This window comes from Danio aesculapii, chromosome 3 (genome assembly GCF_903798145.1).
Source record: "Danio aesculapii chromosome 3, fDanAes4.1, whole genome shotgun sequence".
NCBI classification, from domain to species: domain Eukaryota; kingdom Metazoa; phylum Chordata; class Actinopteri; order Cypriniformes; family Danionidae; genus Danio; species Danio aesculapii.
In genome coordinates, this window is record NC_079437.1 from 34,850,507 (window position 1) to 34,867,892 (window position 17,386).

Genomic DNA, 17,386 nt, shown 5'->3' on the forward strand with positions numbered 1-17,386 from the left:
AAAAATGTCCCTCAATCACATTCTTGTCTCGTCTTTATTAGTCGACGAAAAGGTCAGTATATTTCTATTATAGTTGTCATCATCATCATCACTAGTTTTCGTCAGTAGAAGCTTGTTCGTCACAAAAATTATGACGAAATATTTTTGTCTACAAAATTAACACTGGTCTCAAACTGGATTCCTGGAGGGCCGCAGCTCTGCACAGTTTGTTCCAACCCTAATCAAACACAGCTGATCCAAATAATCAAGGTGTATAGACTATTAAGCAGGTGTGAGTTGGAGGTTGTTGAAGCTAAACTACGCAGAGCTGTGACCCTCCAGGAATTAAGTTTGAGACCATTGATGTTGAGTAAAAAGTGATAAAAGATTCATTTTTGGGAGAACTATCCAATTAAAGGTTCTTCAGGGTAAGACAAAGATATAGTTTGTAAGACGGATTTATAATGTACTCATTCTTTAAATATGTTTTATTCTTAATAACACAAAGAGCCCCTATTATGCGTCAAAAAAGGTCACTTCAACAACAGGCTGATATGTATGCAAGGTCAAAAAACATTTTCATTGTCTCATAATGTGCATTTATTTTTACCTAATTATCCCAGCGACTCCCATATGATTCGTTCAGCGATTCATTTGTTCCCAAACCCCTCCTTAGCATGAGGCTAAACTGCGCTGACCCAGTCTGTTGTGATTGGTCGAATGCATTCAGCGTGAGACAGAGAGAAAAGCCCACCACGGCTTATCAACATTGTTGAAGTAGTCAGAATGCAGAGTGTATGTGTGAGCCCAATGCAGGAGTGCATTAAAGCAATGCAGTTAAACATCAGCAGATTGCTCTATTCTTTAAAACAGTGACACACATTTGACACGCTGAACTATTTTGATACTTGGGGACTGCCGCAAGCTCAAACGCATTTTAATCTGTAAACAAAGCGTCACACATCACGTTTTCAACGTGGTTTTAGACGCAACATGAGAATACAAAGAGTTAACCAGATACACTACAAGCGGTTACAAGTAACAAAACACAATTAAATACATAATTTGCAAGCTAGAGAAAACAAGGAGGCAGCCAATCGCACGTACTTACCCTTATGAAATAGAAAGAGGAACTGATCCATGAACTGTGTACTGTAAAGTTCCTGTCAAGCTCTACCAAAGTCCCATACACAATAGTCTTTTCTGATCCTTCCTTTAACAAACGGCCTATAAATCCCTGTTGTAAGCGTGTGGATTGCTGAAGCACTCGTCAGAAAAATGACGGGAACGCAGCACAAGGCTGGGGCTACAATCCTGAGGTATTTTTGCAAAGATAAACTTCAACCACTAATTCTTCACAGCCTCATCTTTGGGTACAGAAAGTAACACTAACTTTCCCTCGCACTTCAGAGCACAGCGTCTTCGCAACTTGATTCAACCGGGATCTGCTACAGTGTTTGTCTTCCTCTTTTTCTTTCTGCAGTGTTTGTGGGCAGGGCTGGGGGTTTCAATTTTCTCGAGTCTGCATGCGCAACAATTGGGCGGGGCTTGAGTTCAATATCGACGTCACTCCGACACGGCTAAAGACTCGTTACAGCGGCGATTCATTCGAACCACTATAAGTCGACTCTTTTATATATGAATCAGTAGTTTTAAACACGGTGCGCTTTCAGATTTAAGCCTTAGCTGGATATTTCACTTCACTTAGAGCTGTGCCACACACTGCATGGAAGGTCATTTTCAAAAATAGGGGCTCTTTAATAAGTGACTGTGTTGAACTGACAGCAGTCATTATTTGATCTCGATTTAGTTAGATATACAATACAAAACTCGGCACAACACACACCCAATTAAACACACAAATGACATTGAAGCTGTCTAAAAATCCTCTACTTTATTCAATAAGATGTTTTGTAAAACATTCAATAAAAAAATTTAATCACTTATTGCTCGTTATTAAACTAGTACTTGATCTTATGCATATTTTTTTTTCTTCTCAAAGCATTCTCATATGTAACACACCTCTAGATATTTAGACAGGTTTCTACCATTTGAATATATAAAAACATGAACAAATCAAAAGTCATAAATTAACCCCACATCCTTGCTGTAAGTGCAGATCGAGCTATTAATCTAAGAAGAGAAAAGAAAAAGAAAAAAGCCTTGGCCAGTGCACAACCTCTCCATTTGCATATCCTTTCGATTCTTAAGGGTGCTGATGGTTTACTAGTCCCTCGCAACACACATACATTCTTTTTAAGGAAATTGTGTACAAGGCAGTATTCGATGGTGACCTGGCAAGATGCGTTGTTGTTTGTTTGTTGTTGTTAAATCCTTTAGCTTTCGAGGAAGGAAGGGTGCAGCCGAACAACAGCAGGTCCATTGTAGCGTCTAAAGCAGTCGGCGCCGACAGCTTCAGTGGTGAATCAAACCATAAATAAATAAATTACCGATCATAAATAAGTCAATAAATTAAAACGAACTGTACATGTTTAAAAACGCTCTGTAAGTGAGAGTGCCGAGTGTGGTGTAAATAGTGCGCAGGCCTGCAGGAAGAAAGAACATGCTGCTTGACAGAGGAGAAACTTGCCCTTTCGGACGCCTCTGTCAGGCAGTTTGTGGTCTGACCGGCCTTTTCGGGCATTTGTCGACACTACATGCTTGAACTCAAGATCAAGCATGCAAGTAGCAACGAGGACGCTTAAGTTGAAGAGAAATTCCACTAACCGCATATAAAGATATAGTCGATGGTTATAAATATAATAGTAATGCATGTCAAAGTGTCAAATTGGGACTATATAGAGCTAATGTTGTGTGTGTTTATTGTGCAGTGGATGCTAAACTGCTGTACATTCATGGTGAGGGAATGAAAGAAGAGAGCAAGCGCCGTGTGATCCTGTCAGGCTGGTGGAGGCTCAGACGGAGGGCTGGGGCGACCGCTGCTGCTGCTGCTGTTGCTGCTGCTACGCTCTTTGTTTTTTTATAGAAGCACACACTTGCCCTTCTCCACCCAGGGGTTGTTCTTCATCAGCTCGGGATTCAGGAAAGGGTCCTCGGGCACACACTCCTCGATCCACTTGACCAGGCTGGAGAAAGAGGGAGAGAGCTTTTTCATTCTGGTACACAATGCAACCTATTTAATGTAGCAAAACTCACATTTGATGCAAGATTGTGGGTGTTTAGAAGTAAATAGAGCAGAGATTTGTTTTGGACTTGAACATCAGGGGTTAGTTCACCCAAATATGAAAATTCTGCCATCATTTTCTCAGCCATAATGGCATTCCAAACTCATAAGGCTTTTGCTCCTCTTCAGGAAACATGTGAGACTTCATTAGAAACTTTGTTCACGCAAAAGCTAGTTTAAGTGATCTCATTCATTCATTCATTCATTCATTCATTCATTCATTCATTCATTTTCCTTTGGCTTAGTCTCTGTAATGAACCGCCAACTATTCCAGCATATGTTTTACGCAGTGGATGCCGCAACACAGTACTGTGAAACACCCATACACACTTATTCACACAAACACACATATACAGTACAGCCAATTTAGCTTATTCAGTTTACTTATAGTGGATGTCCTTGGACTTTGGGGGAAACCGGAGCACTCGGAGGAAACCTACACCAACATGAGGAGAACATGCAAAATCCACACAGTCTCCAGCCGGGACTCAAACCAGTGACCTTCTTGGTGTGAGGCGGCAGTGATAACCACTGAGCCACTGTGCCGCCACAAATGGCGGGTGTTCTGCCATCATTTTCTCCATAATGTCATTTCCAACTCATAAGGCATTTGCTCTTTAGAAAACACAGGTTCAAACTTCAGAATGTTCAAAAAGGAATGTTTGAAGTAATGTTTGAAGACTCCACCGATTTAATTAAAATTTATAAAACAATGCTGCTTTCTGTGTGGCAAAATCTAAATGAAATCTAATCTTTATTGATGAAATATAGTCCCTTCCATATAAATTCCTAAAGAATGTTTTTTTCTTTAGATTACTGTTGGAACATTTCAAAGTGCTTATAATATGCTTTTTTGAATATTACTTTTCATGCATTGTGCAGCGTTGCTGTTTGTAAAAAATGTCAACGTGAATTATCAAAAACAATTTCAATCTGAATCACTAAAATTTGTACTTTGGTCTGTTTGTGCATCTAGTCTTGTGGTTAAACGCATAGACATGCATTCCGAGTTTGATTACTTTATATTGTGTATATAAAGTGTTCAAAGGGGAAAAAGGTTTTGTTTTTTACCCAGACTTTTTAAAAGAGCATATATTAGAGCGGTAATCACAATATTGTGAAACCAGGATATTTTTATTGGTTATCATACTGTCAGAATCTTATACCAGCCCATACCTAGTTCATTTGTGTTGTTAACATCACTTTGAGAAGAACCAATTATTGTAAAGAGCTGCAGTAAAACTGCAAAACACAAATCTCTTAGCATCACGCCAGTACTTTGTTGCTTAATATGACAGAATTTATACTATGTGGTATGAGGCACCATGCAGAGCTTAAAAAGTTCATACATGAACACATACACATATTAAGTAGACATTCCAGTATTAAAAGGCTCAAATAATGCTCATACATCTGTTACATGAGCATACATACAAACCTTTTGCTTAAATGCCAAATGAAATGCACATATACAAACTCTGCCCTTACACTAGTGTTGCCATGGTTGCAGTTTTGCCCACAATTGGGCTCTTTTGCAAATGCAGTTGCTGGAATAAACATGAAGTGGTGGGTTGTTTTTTGGGGGATATATTATAATGTGCCACAGTTGCCAAAATTCTTTCTTTTCTCTAATAGAAAATGAAAACGAAATCATTTCTTAATGAACATTTGATTGTGGAATGCATACCTGGCAACTAAAAAGCTGCTGCAAGTGGGCAAGTATAACTGTGTGAGCGGAATGTTAGTTATGCCCACACCTGAGAAAGCTACTTATGAGTTTTATTTTTTGTGCATAAAGTAAGTTTGTACTTTAACACATATGCTACCTGACAAAAGTCTTGTCGTCAATCTCAGTTGTAAGAGCAACAAATAATAACTTGACTTGTAGTTGATCATTTGGAAAAATGTCAGAAGGTAGATTTCTCTAATGCATCATCTGTTGAACTGCATCACAATCATCCCAAATACTGCAGAAGTCCTATTGGAACACACATGGACCCAAGATTCTCACAGAAATCAGTCAAGTTTGGTGAAGGAAAAATCATGGTTTGGGGTTACATTCAGTATGGGGGCGTGTGAGAGATCTGCAGAGTGGATGGCGACATCAACAGCCTGAGGTATCAAGACATTTGCACTGCCCATTACATTACAAACCACAGGAGTGGGCAAATGTTTCAGCAGGATAGCACTCCTTCTCATACTTCAGCCTTCACATCAAAGTTTCTGAAAGCAAAGAAGGTCAAGGTGCTCTAGGATTGGCCAGCGCAGTCACCAGACATGAACATTATAAAGTATGTCTGGGGTAAGATGGAGGAGGCACTGAAGATTAATCCAAAGAATCTTGATGAACTCTGGGAGTCCTCCAAGAACGCTTTCTTTGCCATTCTAGATGACTTTATTAATGAGTCATTGCAGAGATGTATGAATGCAGTCCTCCAAGCCCATGGGAGTCATACACAATAATAATTCTTTTTCCACTGCACCATGACTTTATATTCTCTACTGTACATTATTTCTGTGAAGTGACATAAGCCGCTTCTGATACCAAATGATCAACGTCAAGTTATTGTTCCTAAAACTTAGATTGGCGACAAGACTTTTGTCAGGTACACTGTATCTACAAGTATGTATATTACAAAATATCAGATGAAGTAAAACTTTCCCTTTATTCTGATTGGACAAGGAAAAAAGGGGCTACATTTCATTCATTTTGGCCGGGTTTTCAGTAGTCATTAGGCTGAAAATTGTTCTTGGACCTGGCAACCCTATTTAACAGTCTCCACAGACAAACGCATGCATACATCTATAAAAATTTATGTGTGCACATACCCTTTGCTTACATGTATCTAAGAAAAATGTGCTCATATATACACAAATATTAAACATTGAAAGTATTTTAAATGATGTAATGGTCAGAAAAATTGCACAATGTAATATTTCAGTGGTTTCAAATTTTGTATTGAACGTTGTTTTAACGGAGAGGCAGAAATCTCTCCCGATTCCATTCAAATAAATATATATATATATATATATTTTTTTTTTTCTGAGGAAGAGTGAACATCTTACATGTCTAGAATGAGTAAATGATGACAAGATTTATTCTTTTTTTGTGGGTGTGAACTGTCCCTTTAAAGAATTGGGGTCATGCAAGATCTCATCCATGCTGAACAAATGATAGATGAGGGTGATAATCATAAAACTCTTTGCGGAAGCACCATCCATCACAGGCGATTAATAGAAATGATATGTCCAAAACGAGAGTGATGTTCTTAGCTGAATGAGACTCCATTCAAACCCAAACGCAGTTCTTTAAGCCGTCATTAACAAATTTTGTGATAACTTCACAACTGCTTATTCATCTGAACTGCACAAAACACTTGAGGAAGCAGTCTGCTGGTGTAAACGGCCTGTTTACTACTGCCCACTACAATTGAATTCGAAACAGAGAAATTACCATTGTGAATATTTCAGGAAGAGAGCCCTGGGTCGCAGGGAAATGAGATGTCACTGTAATGCGACAGTGGAGGGTGTGACTAAGAGGCCACGCTTGCTCTCAAATTGAAGAGTAAAGCACCAGAGATCTGAGAGCATTAGCTTTGTCCTGAACAATCACCAAGAGGACGTGGCCTCTGGGCAGCCTCATATGAGGTGAACCTGCAAATTCAGGAATAACTGCAGATAGTTCATGGTAGCGTTGGGTTATTCAATCAGGAAAGAGTTTTGGGAAATTCACTGAAACTGATGACTATCCATGTAAACGGGCTATGGCGTTATGGTGAGTGAATAAGTTAGGGGAATATTTCACCAATTATTTCTAAAGAATAAACAGTATATTCTTTAGCTCATAGGATGAATGTTTATGAAAATAATAACATACAATAAATGTTGATTGGGGTTATTTTATTATTTAAATGATTTCTTACTTACATTACCTGTACTACAATGCAACAATCTAGTGTTATAGAGTCAAACTTATTAGCCCTAGGTGCCTAATATATAATATTAATACAAAAAGTAGAATTTTAAAAAGAAATTACAATAAATACAATTACACATATAATATAATCTAAAAATATAAGTAAAAATAAAAAAATTGTAAACAATACAATTACACTTAAGGGCACATGGCAAGGAGTGCAAACCAGAGTTGTGCAGTAGGGATGCAACGATTATAGTCTGAGGAATAATTACGATTTCACGGTTAGCACGATTATTATGCATTCATTTCAAAACACAACTACTTTAGTAGTCAAATCACATGAAAACTGCTTATATTTTAACACTCTCAATATGCGCACAAGAAAAGGAGTAATAAACTTGCGTGTGCAGCAGTTTTGTTCCGTGTAGAAACGCGATGTTGAGAAGCATTTACGATTAATTTACCGTAATGGATTAAAGTGCGGTTAATAGTGAAATCGGTTAATGATTGCTTTCCTATTGTGCAGAGGCATAACAGTATTCCAAAAAGTACAAAATAATGCAAAACATAAAATATTTGTTCCTCTGGAGAATCTTATTTCTTTTAGTTTAGCTGGAATGAAAGCAATTTTTTATTAATAATTCTGAAGGTCAATATTATTCCCCCCCTTTAGAATTCTTTTTTTTTTTTGGTTTGGCTACAGAACAATCCACTGTTGTCCAATAACCTTGTTAAACCTTTAAATTGCACTTTATAGTTTACTGAATAATAAAATAGCTAGAAAACTTTTATCTACTGTCATCCTGAAAGATTTGTTTTTAGAAATAGTTATAAAAACCAGGGGCCATTTATATGGACACACCCTAATAAACTTATTGAGAATTTCACAATAAAAACAATGGTGTGCTTGGTTTTAAACGTTACTTTATTCTTTCATGAGTTATTTACAAGCCCCCTCACTTAAACTAATGTGCCACAAACAGAACATTAATATCAAAAACCATTCCCATTTTATTAAGGTGTATCCACATAAATGGCCCACCCTGTAGTTTCACAATAGTAACATTTTTATTATTTTTCTGCTGCACATAAGAGACTTTAAAAATCATTAAAGCCCCATGAAATTATAATAAAGTTCTTTAGATGTTAGTATCTGTATTAGTCATTTTTAGGATATCTATAAGCTAGTGTGCCCCAAAACATTGACAAAATTTGCGCTTAGAAGATATAAAACTGATATAAACATGTAAAGTTTGCAGTTTGTCACTTTCCCTTAAATGGACCAAGGGTTTTACTCATGTCACCTCAAACTTCAGTTTCTCATCAAATCATAACCAATCAAATGCTCTCTAGAATCTGACATGCCCCGCTCCCTTCAAGACGCTTCTCATTTGCTTTTGATTTGATGCACTTGAGCTCAAGCACTCTCACCAGCAGAGCGCTGATACAACAAAACACAAAAAGGGGAGGAGCTCCTTTAAGTCCCACCCACTCATCCTGTTTCGGTTGAGATTATGTCAAACAGAATAAAATGCATATTTCAAAGCACTTCACGGGATCATTCAAAATCTAACTGTTCCCAAACTTTTGAACTGTAGTTAATGCACTTTTACTACACTATTTTACATACATAATTTGCACCTATTTTTTAAACATGGAGTCACTTTTGCCACCCCACTTATAAATTCCTGATGCCTGCTCTAATGTGATTCAATTCAATATGAAGTGTTTAGGATGTGTTTGAAATGCTTAAATCCATCTTACTGACCCTAAACCTTTGTATATATTATGGAAGCCCTATAAATTCAGTTTCTGCAGCAGCATTGTCACAAAACTGATCCAATTCTCAAATATATTTTCCATTAAAAAGCACAAAGAGAAACCACAAAGTGTCACGAAACTAGCACTATTATATTGCCAAAATAACAGCCAATTATAAAGTTTAGTGTTTATTATAACACAATATAACACACACTGTAAAAAATGCAGGGTTCCACACTATTCATTCATGTTGTCCCGACACAAATCGATTAAGTTAACTTAACACTTTTAACAAATTTATGTGGATTGAACATAAAAAAATTAAGTTGTCCCAATGAAGTCTCAAGGATTGTATTGTTTCAGCTCATTTTTATATAAGTAGTTTGAACAAGTAAAAATATATGTTTTTGAGTGCAGCTCTCTGGAATACTGGACTGGTCAGTCATGACATTCTAATGTGTGTTATTCCTAGATAACAACCGCTTAAAGTAATAACACAGGCTCATCCAGGTATCAGGTATGAGTGAATATTTTATTTACTGTATATGCATCTGTCACAACGCTGTTTTAGACAGCCATCTTCTAACCAAATAATACTTAGGTTACTGTATCAGCCATGTTCAGTTCTGTTAGTTATGCGATTAATTTTTAAAACCATTACAATGTCTTGTGTCTAATATTTACATTTTGTAGCCGTGTATAAGCAGCATAAAGTACATCGAGGCAGTGGTTTGCGCATAATTAAAGCCTTCAGGCTTAAACAACAACTGATAAGCCTGTATGGTCTTATTCTGGTATAACAACCGCATGGATGTACTTTATCCCTTACGTATTGAACAGCATGACTGACTAACAAGAATCAAGTGAAAATGTTGTGTAATAAAAGAATGATGTTGCTGTTTTTGTGTACTTTATTAGATGATATAAAGCACCAAAAATAGAACAAGTCATTATTATCTTTTGGGTTGTGATACGGGGCGACAGCGTAAAATATATGGGTTGTGGCAGAGACTATCACAGTATGAAAAACAAAGGAGCCAACTCACTCTGTCACTGTCTTTGAGGATTTCTCCCTTTTGAAGGCCAGTTGGTACTTCAGGCTTTCTACCTCCTTCTTCATCTGGGGCAAGTCCATCTCGTCCATGACTGCGGCTTGTTGTGGAAGTGATCAGTCTAGACCTAAATGACAAGAAAGAAGACATTGTGTCTCAAAACAGATTCTTGTACTGAAACTGTTTTCACATGGCTCTGTGATTCTACGGGCTCCAAAAATAAATGTGTCCTTATTCTGATGTATCTTCAACAGTGCATAAATTGCAGTTAAAAATCTTGCCAAAGCTGCACCTCACACTATTTGATGTGTACGCCACTAATGGTTTGTGGATATGATTTGTACATCCATGCTGAGCAGATTGGTTATGTTCAGTGACATGAAAACAAATAAAGCGTTGACAAATGAATCTGAAGCCACATTTTGTATTGCTTATTTGGTTATTTTTTACAGTTTTATCTTCCTAATTTTGGGTATTTTCCCAACAAATTTGGTATTTACACATTTTGGCTATAGCTGTTTCTGTTGGGTCTTAAAATTATATGTTTTTGTTCAATGCAATTACCTCTAAATCATTTTTTGTGAAGTTCATTCTATTGCTTTGACTACCACAATAATTTGATCTACGTTTCAGGGTTTCTAGTGAATATATATGTGATTATGATGTGAAATATGATAAATTTTTTTTTTAACCATTTGATTGTTCACCTTTTCTTTTTTTTTACTTTATTGTTGAAAGTTAATTAAAATACCCCATTAAAAACTACATTTTTAATATTTTATTAAATTGCTAAATAGTAAATAGAATTAATTAATCATAAACAACTTAACAATAGGTTTCTACCTATATGCTTATTATTATATATTTAATTTATCTTAAATAAAACAAGCAATGCAGGTGACACGGTGGCTCAGTGGTTAGCACTGTCGCATCACAGCAAGAAGGTCACTGGTTCAAGTCCTTGGCTGGGTCAGTTGGTGTTTTATGTGTGGCGTCTGCATGTTTTCTCCTTGTTGCTGTGGGTTTCCTCTGGGTGCTCCGGTTTCCGGTGAAATGAATAAACTAAATTGGTCATAGTGTATGTGTGTGAATGAGTGTGTATGGATGTTTCCCAGTACCGAGTTGCAACTGGAAGGGCATCTGCCATGTTAAACATATGCTTGATAAGTTGATGGTTCATTCCGCTGTGGTGACCCCTTATGAATAAAGAGACTAAGCCGAAAGAAAATGAATGAATGAATAAAAACAAGCAATACCATTACTTCTCAAGCCATTTTGTAATGGCTCTTCTGTTACATTTACTGCTACAATAATTAGTATTTAATTATCATTTGTATAGAAATAGTTGTAATTAATACTATAATCCTCTTTTCATTAATCTTGATTGTGCTAAATGATTGATTTTAGTATTTGCTTTCTCACACGTTTTCACTTTTTCCTTTTGTTGAAAAACAAAAAATATAATTAAAATACAAATTGAAACCTTATTTTAAGGTGTCCTTATTACATGCTACCAGTGTTGGGCAAACTACTTGAAAAATGTAGTGAGCTAAGTTATTAGCTACTCTACTTAAAATGTAGCTTAACTACACTAAAAGCTACCCCACTGGGAAATGTAGCAAGCTAAGCCAAAAGCTACATGGCAAAAGTAGCTTAGCTACATCTAAGCTATTACCGCGATCGGTAAATGTAGCTTTGTGGACGCTACTGCGCTACTTGACTAATAAAATAGCTTCGCTACTGAAAAGCTATTTGATTTAGAAAGTAGCGACGCTACCGCCACGCTACTGAGAAATGTAGTTAAGCTTGTGGCGTTACTACTTGTAGCGACGCTACTGCCCAACACTGCATGCTACACATATACTATAGTAATAACTAGGCATAGGACGATAACTGTTTTCAAGATATACCACGGTTAGGAAAAGTCAAGGTTTTAAGACCGCCAAAATTTTCTGCTATACTCTTCCTACGGTATATGTAAGGTTTCTTTTAAGTTTTTAGGACAACAGTATCTCCAGGAGAAGAGATATCCAAAGATGCCATTTTAAATTGTAAAGAAATCAGTGTTTTTGACACTAATGAAGACTGCAGAAGTCAATGGTTTATTTGAATTATTTAATGTTTACTACTCCAAAATATTTAAAAAGTTTCTCAAAATAAAATATATTGTGTTCAAAGGGGAAAAAAAGTTTTTGTTTTTTCCCCAGACATTTAAAAGGAATATATTTTAGAGCAGTAATCACAATAACATGAAACCATGATATTTTTATCCAAGGTTATAATACTGTCAGAATCTTATACTGGCCCATGCCTAGTAATAACAAACATTGATGTATAATTATGTGACCTTAACATTAGTACTAACCCAAAGTTACTTAATATTCCTTAGTACCGCATTGTGTATTGTACAATACACTATAGAACCATTGTTAAATAAGGCAAGTAAATACTTTTTATTAAAAGAAATTTAATTAAATGCTGAATAGTAAAATTAATCATAAAAATTACCTTCAGGCATCAATGCTTCCTGATTTAACCTTTTTTTATTATTATTATTGGTGTAGTCCAACATGAGGTTGATTCAGTCACGCTACATTATACTCTTGACTCAAATCCCAGTTAAACAGATCTAGTCCCTGTTGTTCTCAAATGGACTGTGTGCATGTATTTAGCCTTCAAATAAATGAAGTCATCAATTGGTTGTCTGATGTTTGTTCCTCTCTAAGCAGGGGTTTGAGGGGAATCAGAGTTGGAGTCTTGAGAGCAGTCCAGCATTAGGGCATGAGTGTGAGCCAGAGAGCAGAGACAGTTCAGCATGCAGGTGTTCTGCTGCCTCTCTACATCCGTCCCATAAAGGCTTTTAAGCGCTTCCCAGCAACACCAGCCAGACACTGGAGCCTCGCTCTCTCTAAAAGCTCTGATTTCACTATCTGAGACTAAACACACTCACAGCAGCTTGAGAGACCATGATGTTCTTCAAAGCAAATGGTTGAGGGACAAAGATGTTTGGAAACTGTAGTGCCCTAAAACTTTCCACTTCCCTCTAATCATCCATAAATACTTAAAGGTATAGTTTGCCCAAAAATGTCATTTCTGTCATCCTTTACTCAACCGTTCTTTCTTCAGTTAAACACAAAAGAAGGTATCATACTATGGAAGTAAATGGTTACAGCTTTTCAGCCTTCTTCAAAATATCTTCTTTTGTGTTCGACAGAAGAAAGATCATGAAAGTTTGGAACCAGATGAGGGAGAATAATTACTGAGTAAATTTTCATTTTTGGGTGAACTATCCCTTTAAAGTGACAGTTCACCCAAAATAAGATATTTTGAAGAATGTTAAAAACTGGTAACCATTGACTTTTTGTCTATTAATGGATGTCAATTACTAATGGATTCTTCAAAATCTTCTTTTGTGTTCTACAGAAAAAATAAGCTCATAAAGGTGTGGAACAATCTGAGGGAGAGTAAATGGTGAGTTAATCTTAATTTTTCCCCTTTAAATTACGTGGAGTTGTTGTAGAAATATTTTGAACATGGTGTTCCAATATAACAAAAGCAGAACAGTGATTTCAGTGCTTCACTGAAGCCCCAAACAGAATCAATAGTGTCCCAGAATATACAATAGTTTGCCGCAAGGCATAAACCCTTTCCCCCCTATATACCCATTCAACCAAATGAACCAAATATTCCAGACGCTGTAAAATAATTGATGAAATGCATGAATGACATCCCTGGGGTTTGTTTTTGCTTTATGATATGATATGCAGCCATCAGTACAGTTGGACAGTGTGACATATTAAATGGAGTAGGACCATGACAAACTTCCCAAGCCAAGTTCTTCATGTAGGTCGTTCAATGATGTAGGTCAGCATCCAAATAGGAGGGATGGCATTTTAATTTGATTTTAAAATATGCAGCAATTTCCAAACAAAAGCACGTTTATTATGAAACTCCTCAGCTATATTGTATTCTAACTGATGTGCAAATATGCTAAGGATGAAAATAAATCACATTTGTTAATAAATATGATGGCTGGATTTTTGTAGCTACACATTCATCCAATGAAGACCAGCATGACTTGCTGTATCTCAGTTTCCTCTAATGGGTATATTTGGATTTCACAGAGCAGATCAAACTATAAAGGAGCTTCTTCAGAATTAGGATTCCTTCTTTCCTCCCTGCTGTGAATATAGGCTACGTTTAAATAACCCTATGATTTTATTAATCAAAAAAGAGGGACGGATGAGGTAAAAGCAGGACGCTGAAAATCCAAGTTTTTATGTAACACCGGTAAAATCGCTTGCAGCCTCCACGGTGATGGTGGGAGTAAAAAAATATGAAAATGCAAAGGATAAGATTTTATGGCTATCAATCGGTAACATCACAAGTTAAGTCAGCAGTCAAGCACGGATACGATTATTAAATGTACATTGGTGTCGCTTACCTCGGTGATGTATCTTTGAGTAATCCCCTGTTTGGCGCAGACTGCTCTTATCTATTTGTAAATGTCCTTAGATTAATCAAAAAACACGCATACGTCTGGTCTGTGTCTAAGTGACGGAAAAACAAAACGATGGGCGATTGTGTATCCGCTGTAAACAGCCGAAGGACTGGTCAGGCAGACGGAAAGAAGATAATCTCCGGCAGCGGCGGCGGCGGCACGGACAGCTGAAACGATGCTGAAGAAGTTGAGCTGATGGCAGTGGTTACAGCCTAGTAAAGTGCAAGGACGCTGTTCAGTCCCTGCTGGGCCAATGTAGAGGAGGTGCCGGGGCAAAAATCTGTCCGGGAGGGGGGAGCGCGGGTGGGGGGGTGGATATATGCTGTTAAAGTCTAAATGCCTCTTCTAATGCAGGAGACAAAAGGACGCTCGATATCCCATTGCCTGTTCAGGTTGTCAGTGTTTAGGTCTTCAGTACGCAAATGTTTCTATACACTTCTGGTACGTTTTGTCCAGCTGCTGTGCCCTAATATGGAAACACAGAGCTCCAACGTGTTACTTTATTTGCGTCGCATATAGATGCTTTTAAACGCATAAAAGCTTTTTCTAAAAGATAGATAGATAGATAGATAGATAGATAGATAGATAGATAGATAGATAGATAGATAGATAGATAGATAGATAGATAGATAGATAGATAGATAGATAGATAGATAGATAGATAGATAGATAGATAGATAGATAGATAGATAGATAGATAGATAGATAGATAGATAGATAGATAGATAGATATTGTTGTGCATGTTCATGCATATGTTCATCATTGTTGCATATATGGTCCATGTACAAACTATAACAAAAATGACAATAAATATGCATAACATGCACCTAAGCCTAAACCTAACCCTCAACATTACCTTAACCATATATCTAGTTAAATAATATTACTCAGTAATTAAATGTGTAGTAACTGTAACGTGGAAAAAATTTTCTTTTGCCAAAAAAAATTATTAACATTTTGTGCATATACACACATCATAAACATACAAAAATAGGCAAAGTAATACACTGTTCTGTAAAAACAAAATGGTTATTAAGTAACACAGTAAATGTAAAAAATAATAATAAAATATATAAATAAATAACAAAGAAAAAACTAACAATAAAAGTGATCAATAAATTGAAAAAATAATATAAAATCTTTATTCCGCTTCTGCTTCAAGATCAGTAGTGTCACTATAACTCGACAAAGGTTTCCATGTTTTGTAAAACCATTTTTTTTCCAACTTCAAACACAAAACAATTTCTTTTATCCGTCTGAAGGTGGAGATGTTTGTTTCCACGTGAATAAACCTCCTAACCAATAATGTGGTGAAAGCAACAGTTCTGTGTTGTTGAAGCCAAATTAGAACCAAAAGGAACTCCGAATAGTGGGGAAAAGATTTTAAAATAAAGTGTGTAACCAATATTTTTTCTTTTATTCATTTAACAGACATTTTTATCCAAAGTGACTTACAAATATAAGCCAGTCAAATATACAGAAGAGCAACCAGATGCCTGTGACAGATAGTGAAGCATATTTAAAAAAAAAAGGTTGTAATGTCCCCACCAGTGAAGAATATTAACTTATTAAAGTTCCTTAAAGTGATTTTTTGTATCTTTAGGATGGTGCCACAAAGTGCCATTTACTTGCAGAATCTCTCTTAAAAATTAAGGGGTTTTATTGGCATTGGAGGTTCTACAGAAGACTCATGGCATCATTGTGTAAAACCATTTTTGGTTCTTCCTGGCACATTTTATTTTTTTAAAACTGTAAGTTTGAGATCAGAAACTGCTGATCTACTGGCATTTTCACGCACAACCATATCTAGAGTTTACAGTGAATGGTCCGAAAAAGAGAAAATATCCAGGGAGCGGCAGTTCTGTGGGCACAAATGCCTTGTTGATGCCAGAGGTCAGAGGAGAATGGCCAGACTGGTTCAAGCTGATAGAAAGGCAACAGTAACTCAAATAACCACTCGTTACAACCGAGGTATGAGAAAGAGGATCTCTGAATGCACAACATGTCTAACCTTGAGGCAGATGAGCTACAGCAGCAGAAGACCACACCGAGTGCCACTCCTGTCAGCTAAGAACAGGAAACTGAGGCTACAATTCACACAGGCTCATTAAAATTGGACAATAGAAGATTGGAAGAATGTTGCCTGGTCGGATGAGCCTTGATTTCTGCTGCGACATTTGGATGGTAGGGTCAGAATTTGGCACCAACAACATGAAAGCATGGATCCATCCTGCCTTGTATCAAAGGCTCAGGCTGCTGGTGGTGTAATAGTGTAGGGGATATTTTCTTGGCACACTTTGGGCCCATTAGTACCAATTGAGCATTGTGTCACCACAGCCAACCTGAGTATTGTTGCTGACCATGTTCATCCCTTTATGACCACAGTGTACCCATCTTCTGATGGCTACTTCCAGCAGGATAACGTGCCATGTCATAAAGCATGAATCATCTCAGACTGGTTTCTTGAACATGACAATGAGTTCACCGTACTCAAATGGCCTCCACAATCACCAGATCTCAATCCAATAGAGCACCTTTGAGATGGAATGGGAGATTTGCATCATCGATGTGCAGCCGACAAATCTGCAGCACCTGTGTTATGCTATCATATCAATATGCACCAAAATCTTTGAGGAATATTTCCAGTACCTTGTTGAATCTATGGCACGAAGGATTAAGGCAGTTCTGAAGGCAAAAGGGGGTCCAACCCGGTTGTACACTAGTAGGGTGTACCTAATATAGTGGCCGATGAGTGTATGTATGTTATATAACGTTATAACGTTATTCTGGTAGACCTATATGTTTTCATTTGTCTTCTAACATTAATTTAGTTTTAAAAAAATCCTTATTCCAAATCATGCCTTCAGACAATGATACCCCTTTGTTAATTATTTGTTTAAGGTTCTATATTATTTTTATTTTCAGTTGTAAAAACTGATTGAGGAATCATGCTGCCTTCACAAATCTATCTTTTAAATGAGTATTTTTA

The 17,386-nt window shown here is 36.8% G+C and overlaps 1 protein-coding gene across 1 annotated transcript; it reads right to left on the minus strand.

The window, feature by feature from the left end:
• Positions 1-1,858: 1,858 nt before the first annotated feature.
• On the minus strand, positions 1,859-14,662 carry gng13b (guanine nucleotide binding protein (G protein), gamma 13b). The gene is made up of 3 exons (XM_056453838.1): positions 14,340-14,662; positions 9,890-10,022; positions 1,859-3,065 (listed from the first exon to the last, which is right to left on the minus strand). Exons 2-3 carry the CDS (start codon positions 9,985-9,987, stop codon positions 2,960-2,962), a joined length of 204 nt encoding a protein of 67 aa, XP_056309813.1. The 5' UTR covers positions 9,988-10,022; positions 14,340-14,662; the 3' UTR covers positions 1,859-2,959.
• Positions 14,663-17,386: the final 2,724 nt, after the last annotated feature.

What these genes read in the sequence shown, in the direction of transcription:
- gng13b (XM_056453838.1), bottom strand. Translation starts at nt 9,987, where the DNA reads ATGGACGAGATGGACTTGCCCCAGATGAAGAAGGAGGTAGAAAGCCTG. An exon ending in TCCTCAAAGACAGTGACAGA is followed by an intron (nt 3,066 to 9,889) that starts GTGAGTTGGCTC and finishes CTCTTTCTCCAG; the next exon opens with CCTGGTCAAGTGGATCGAGG.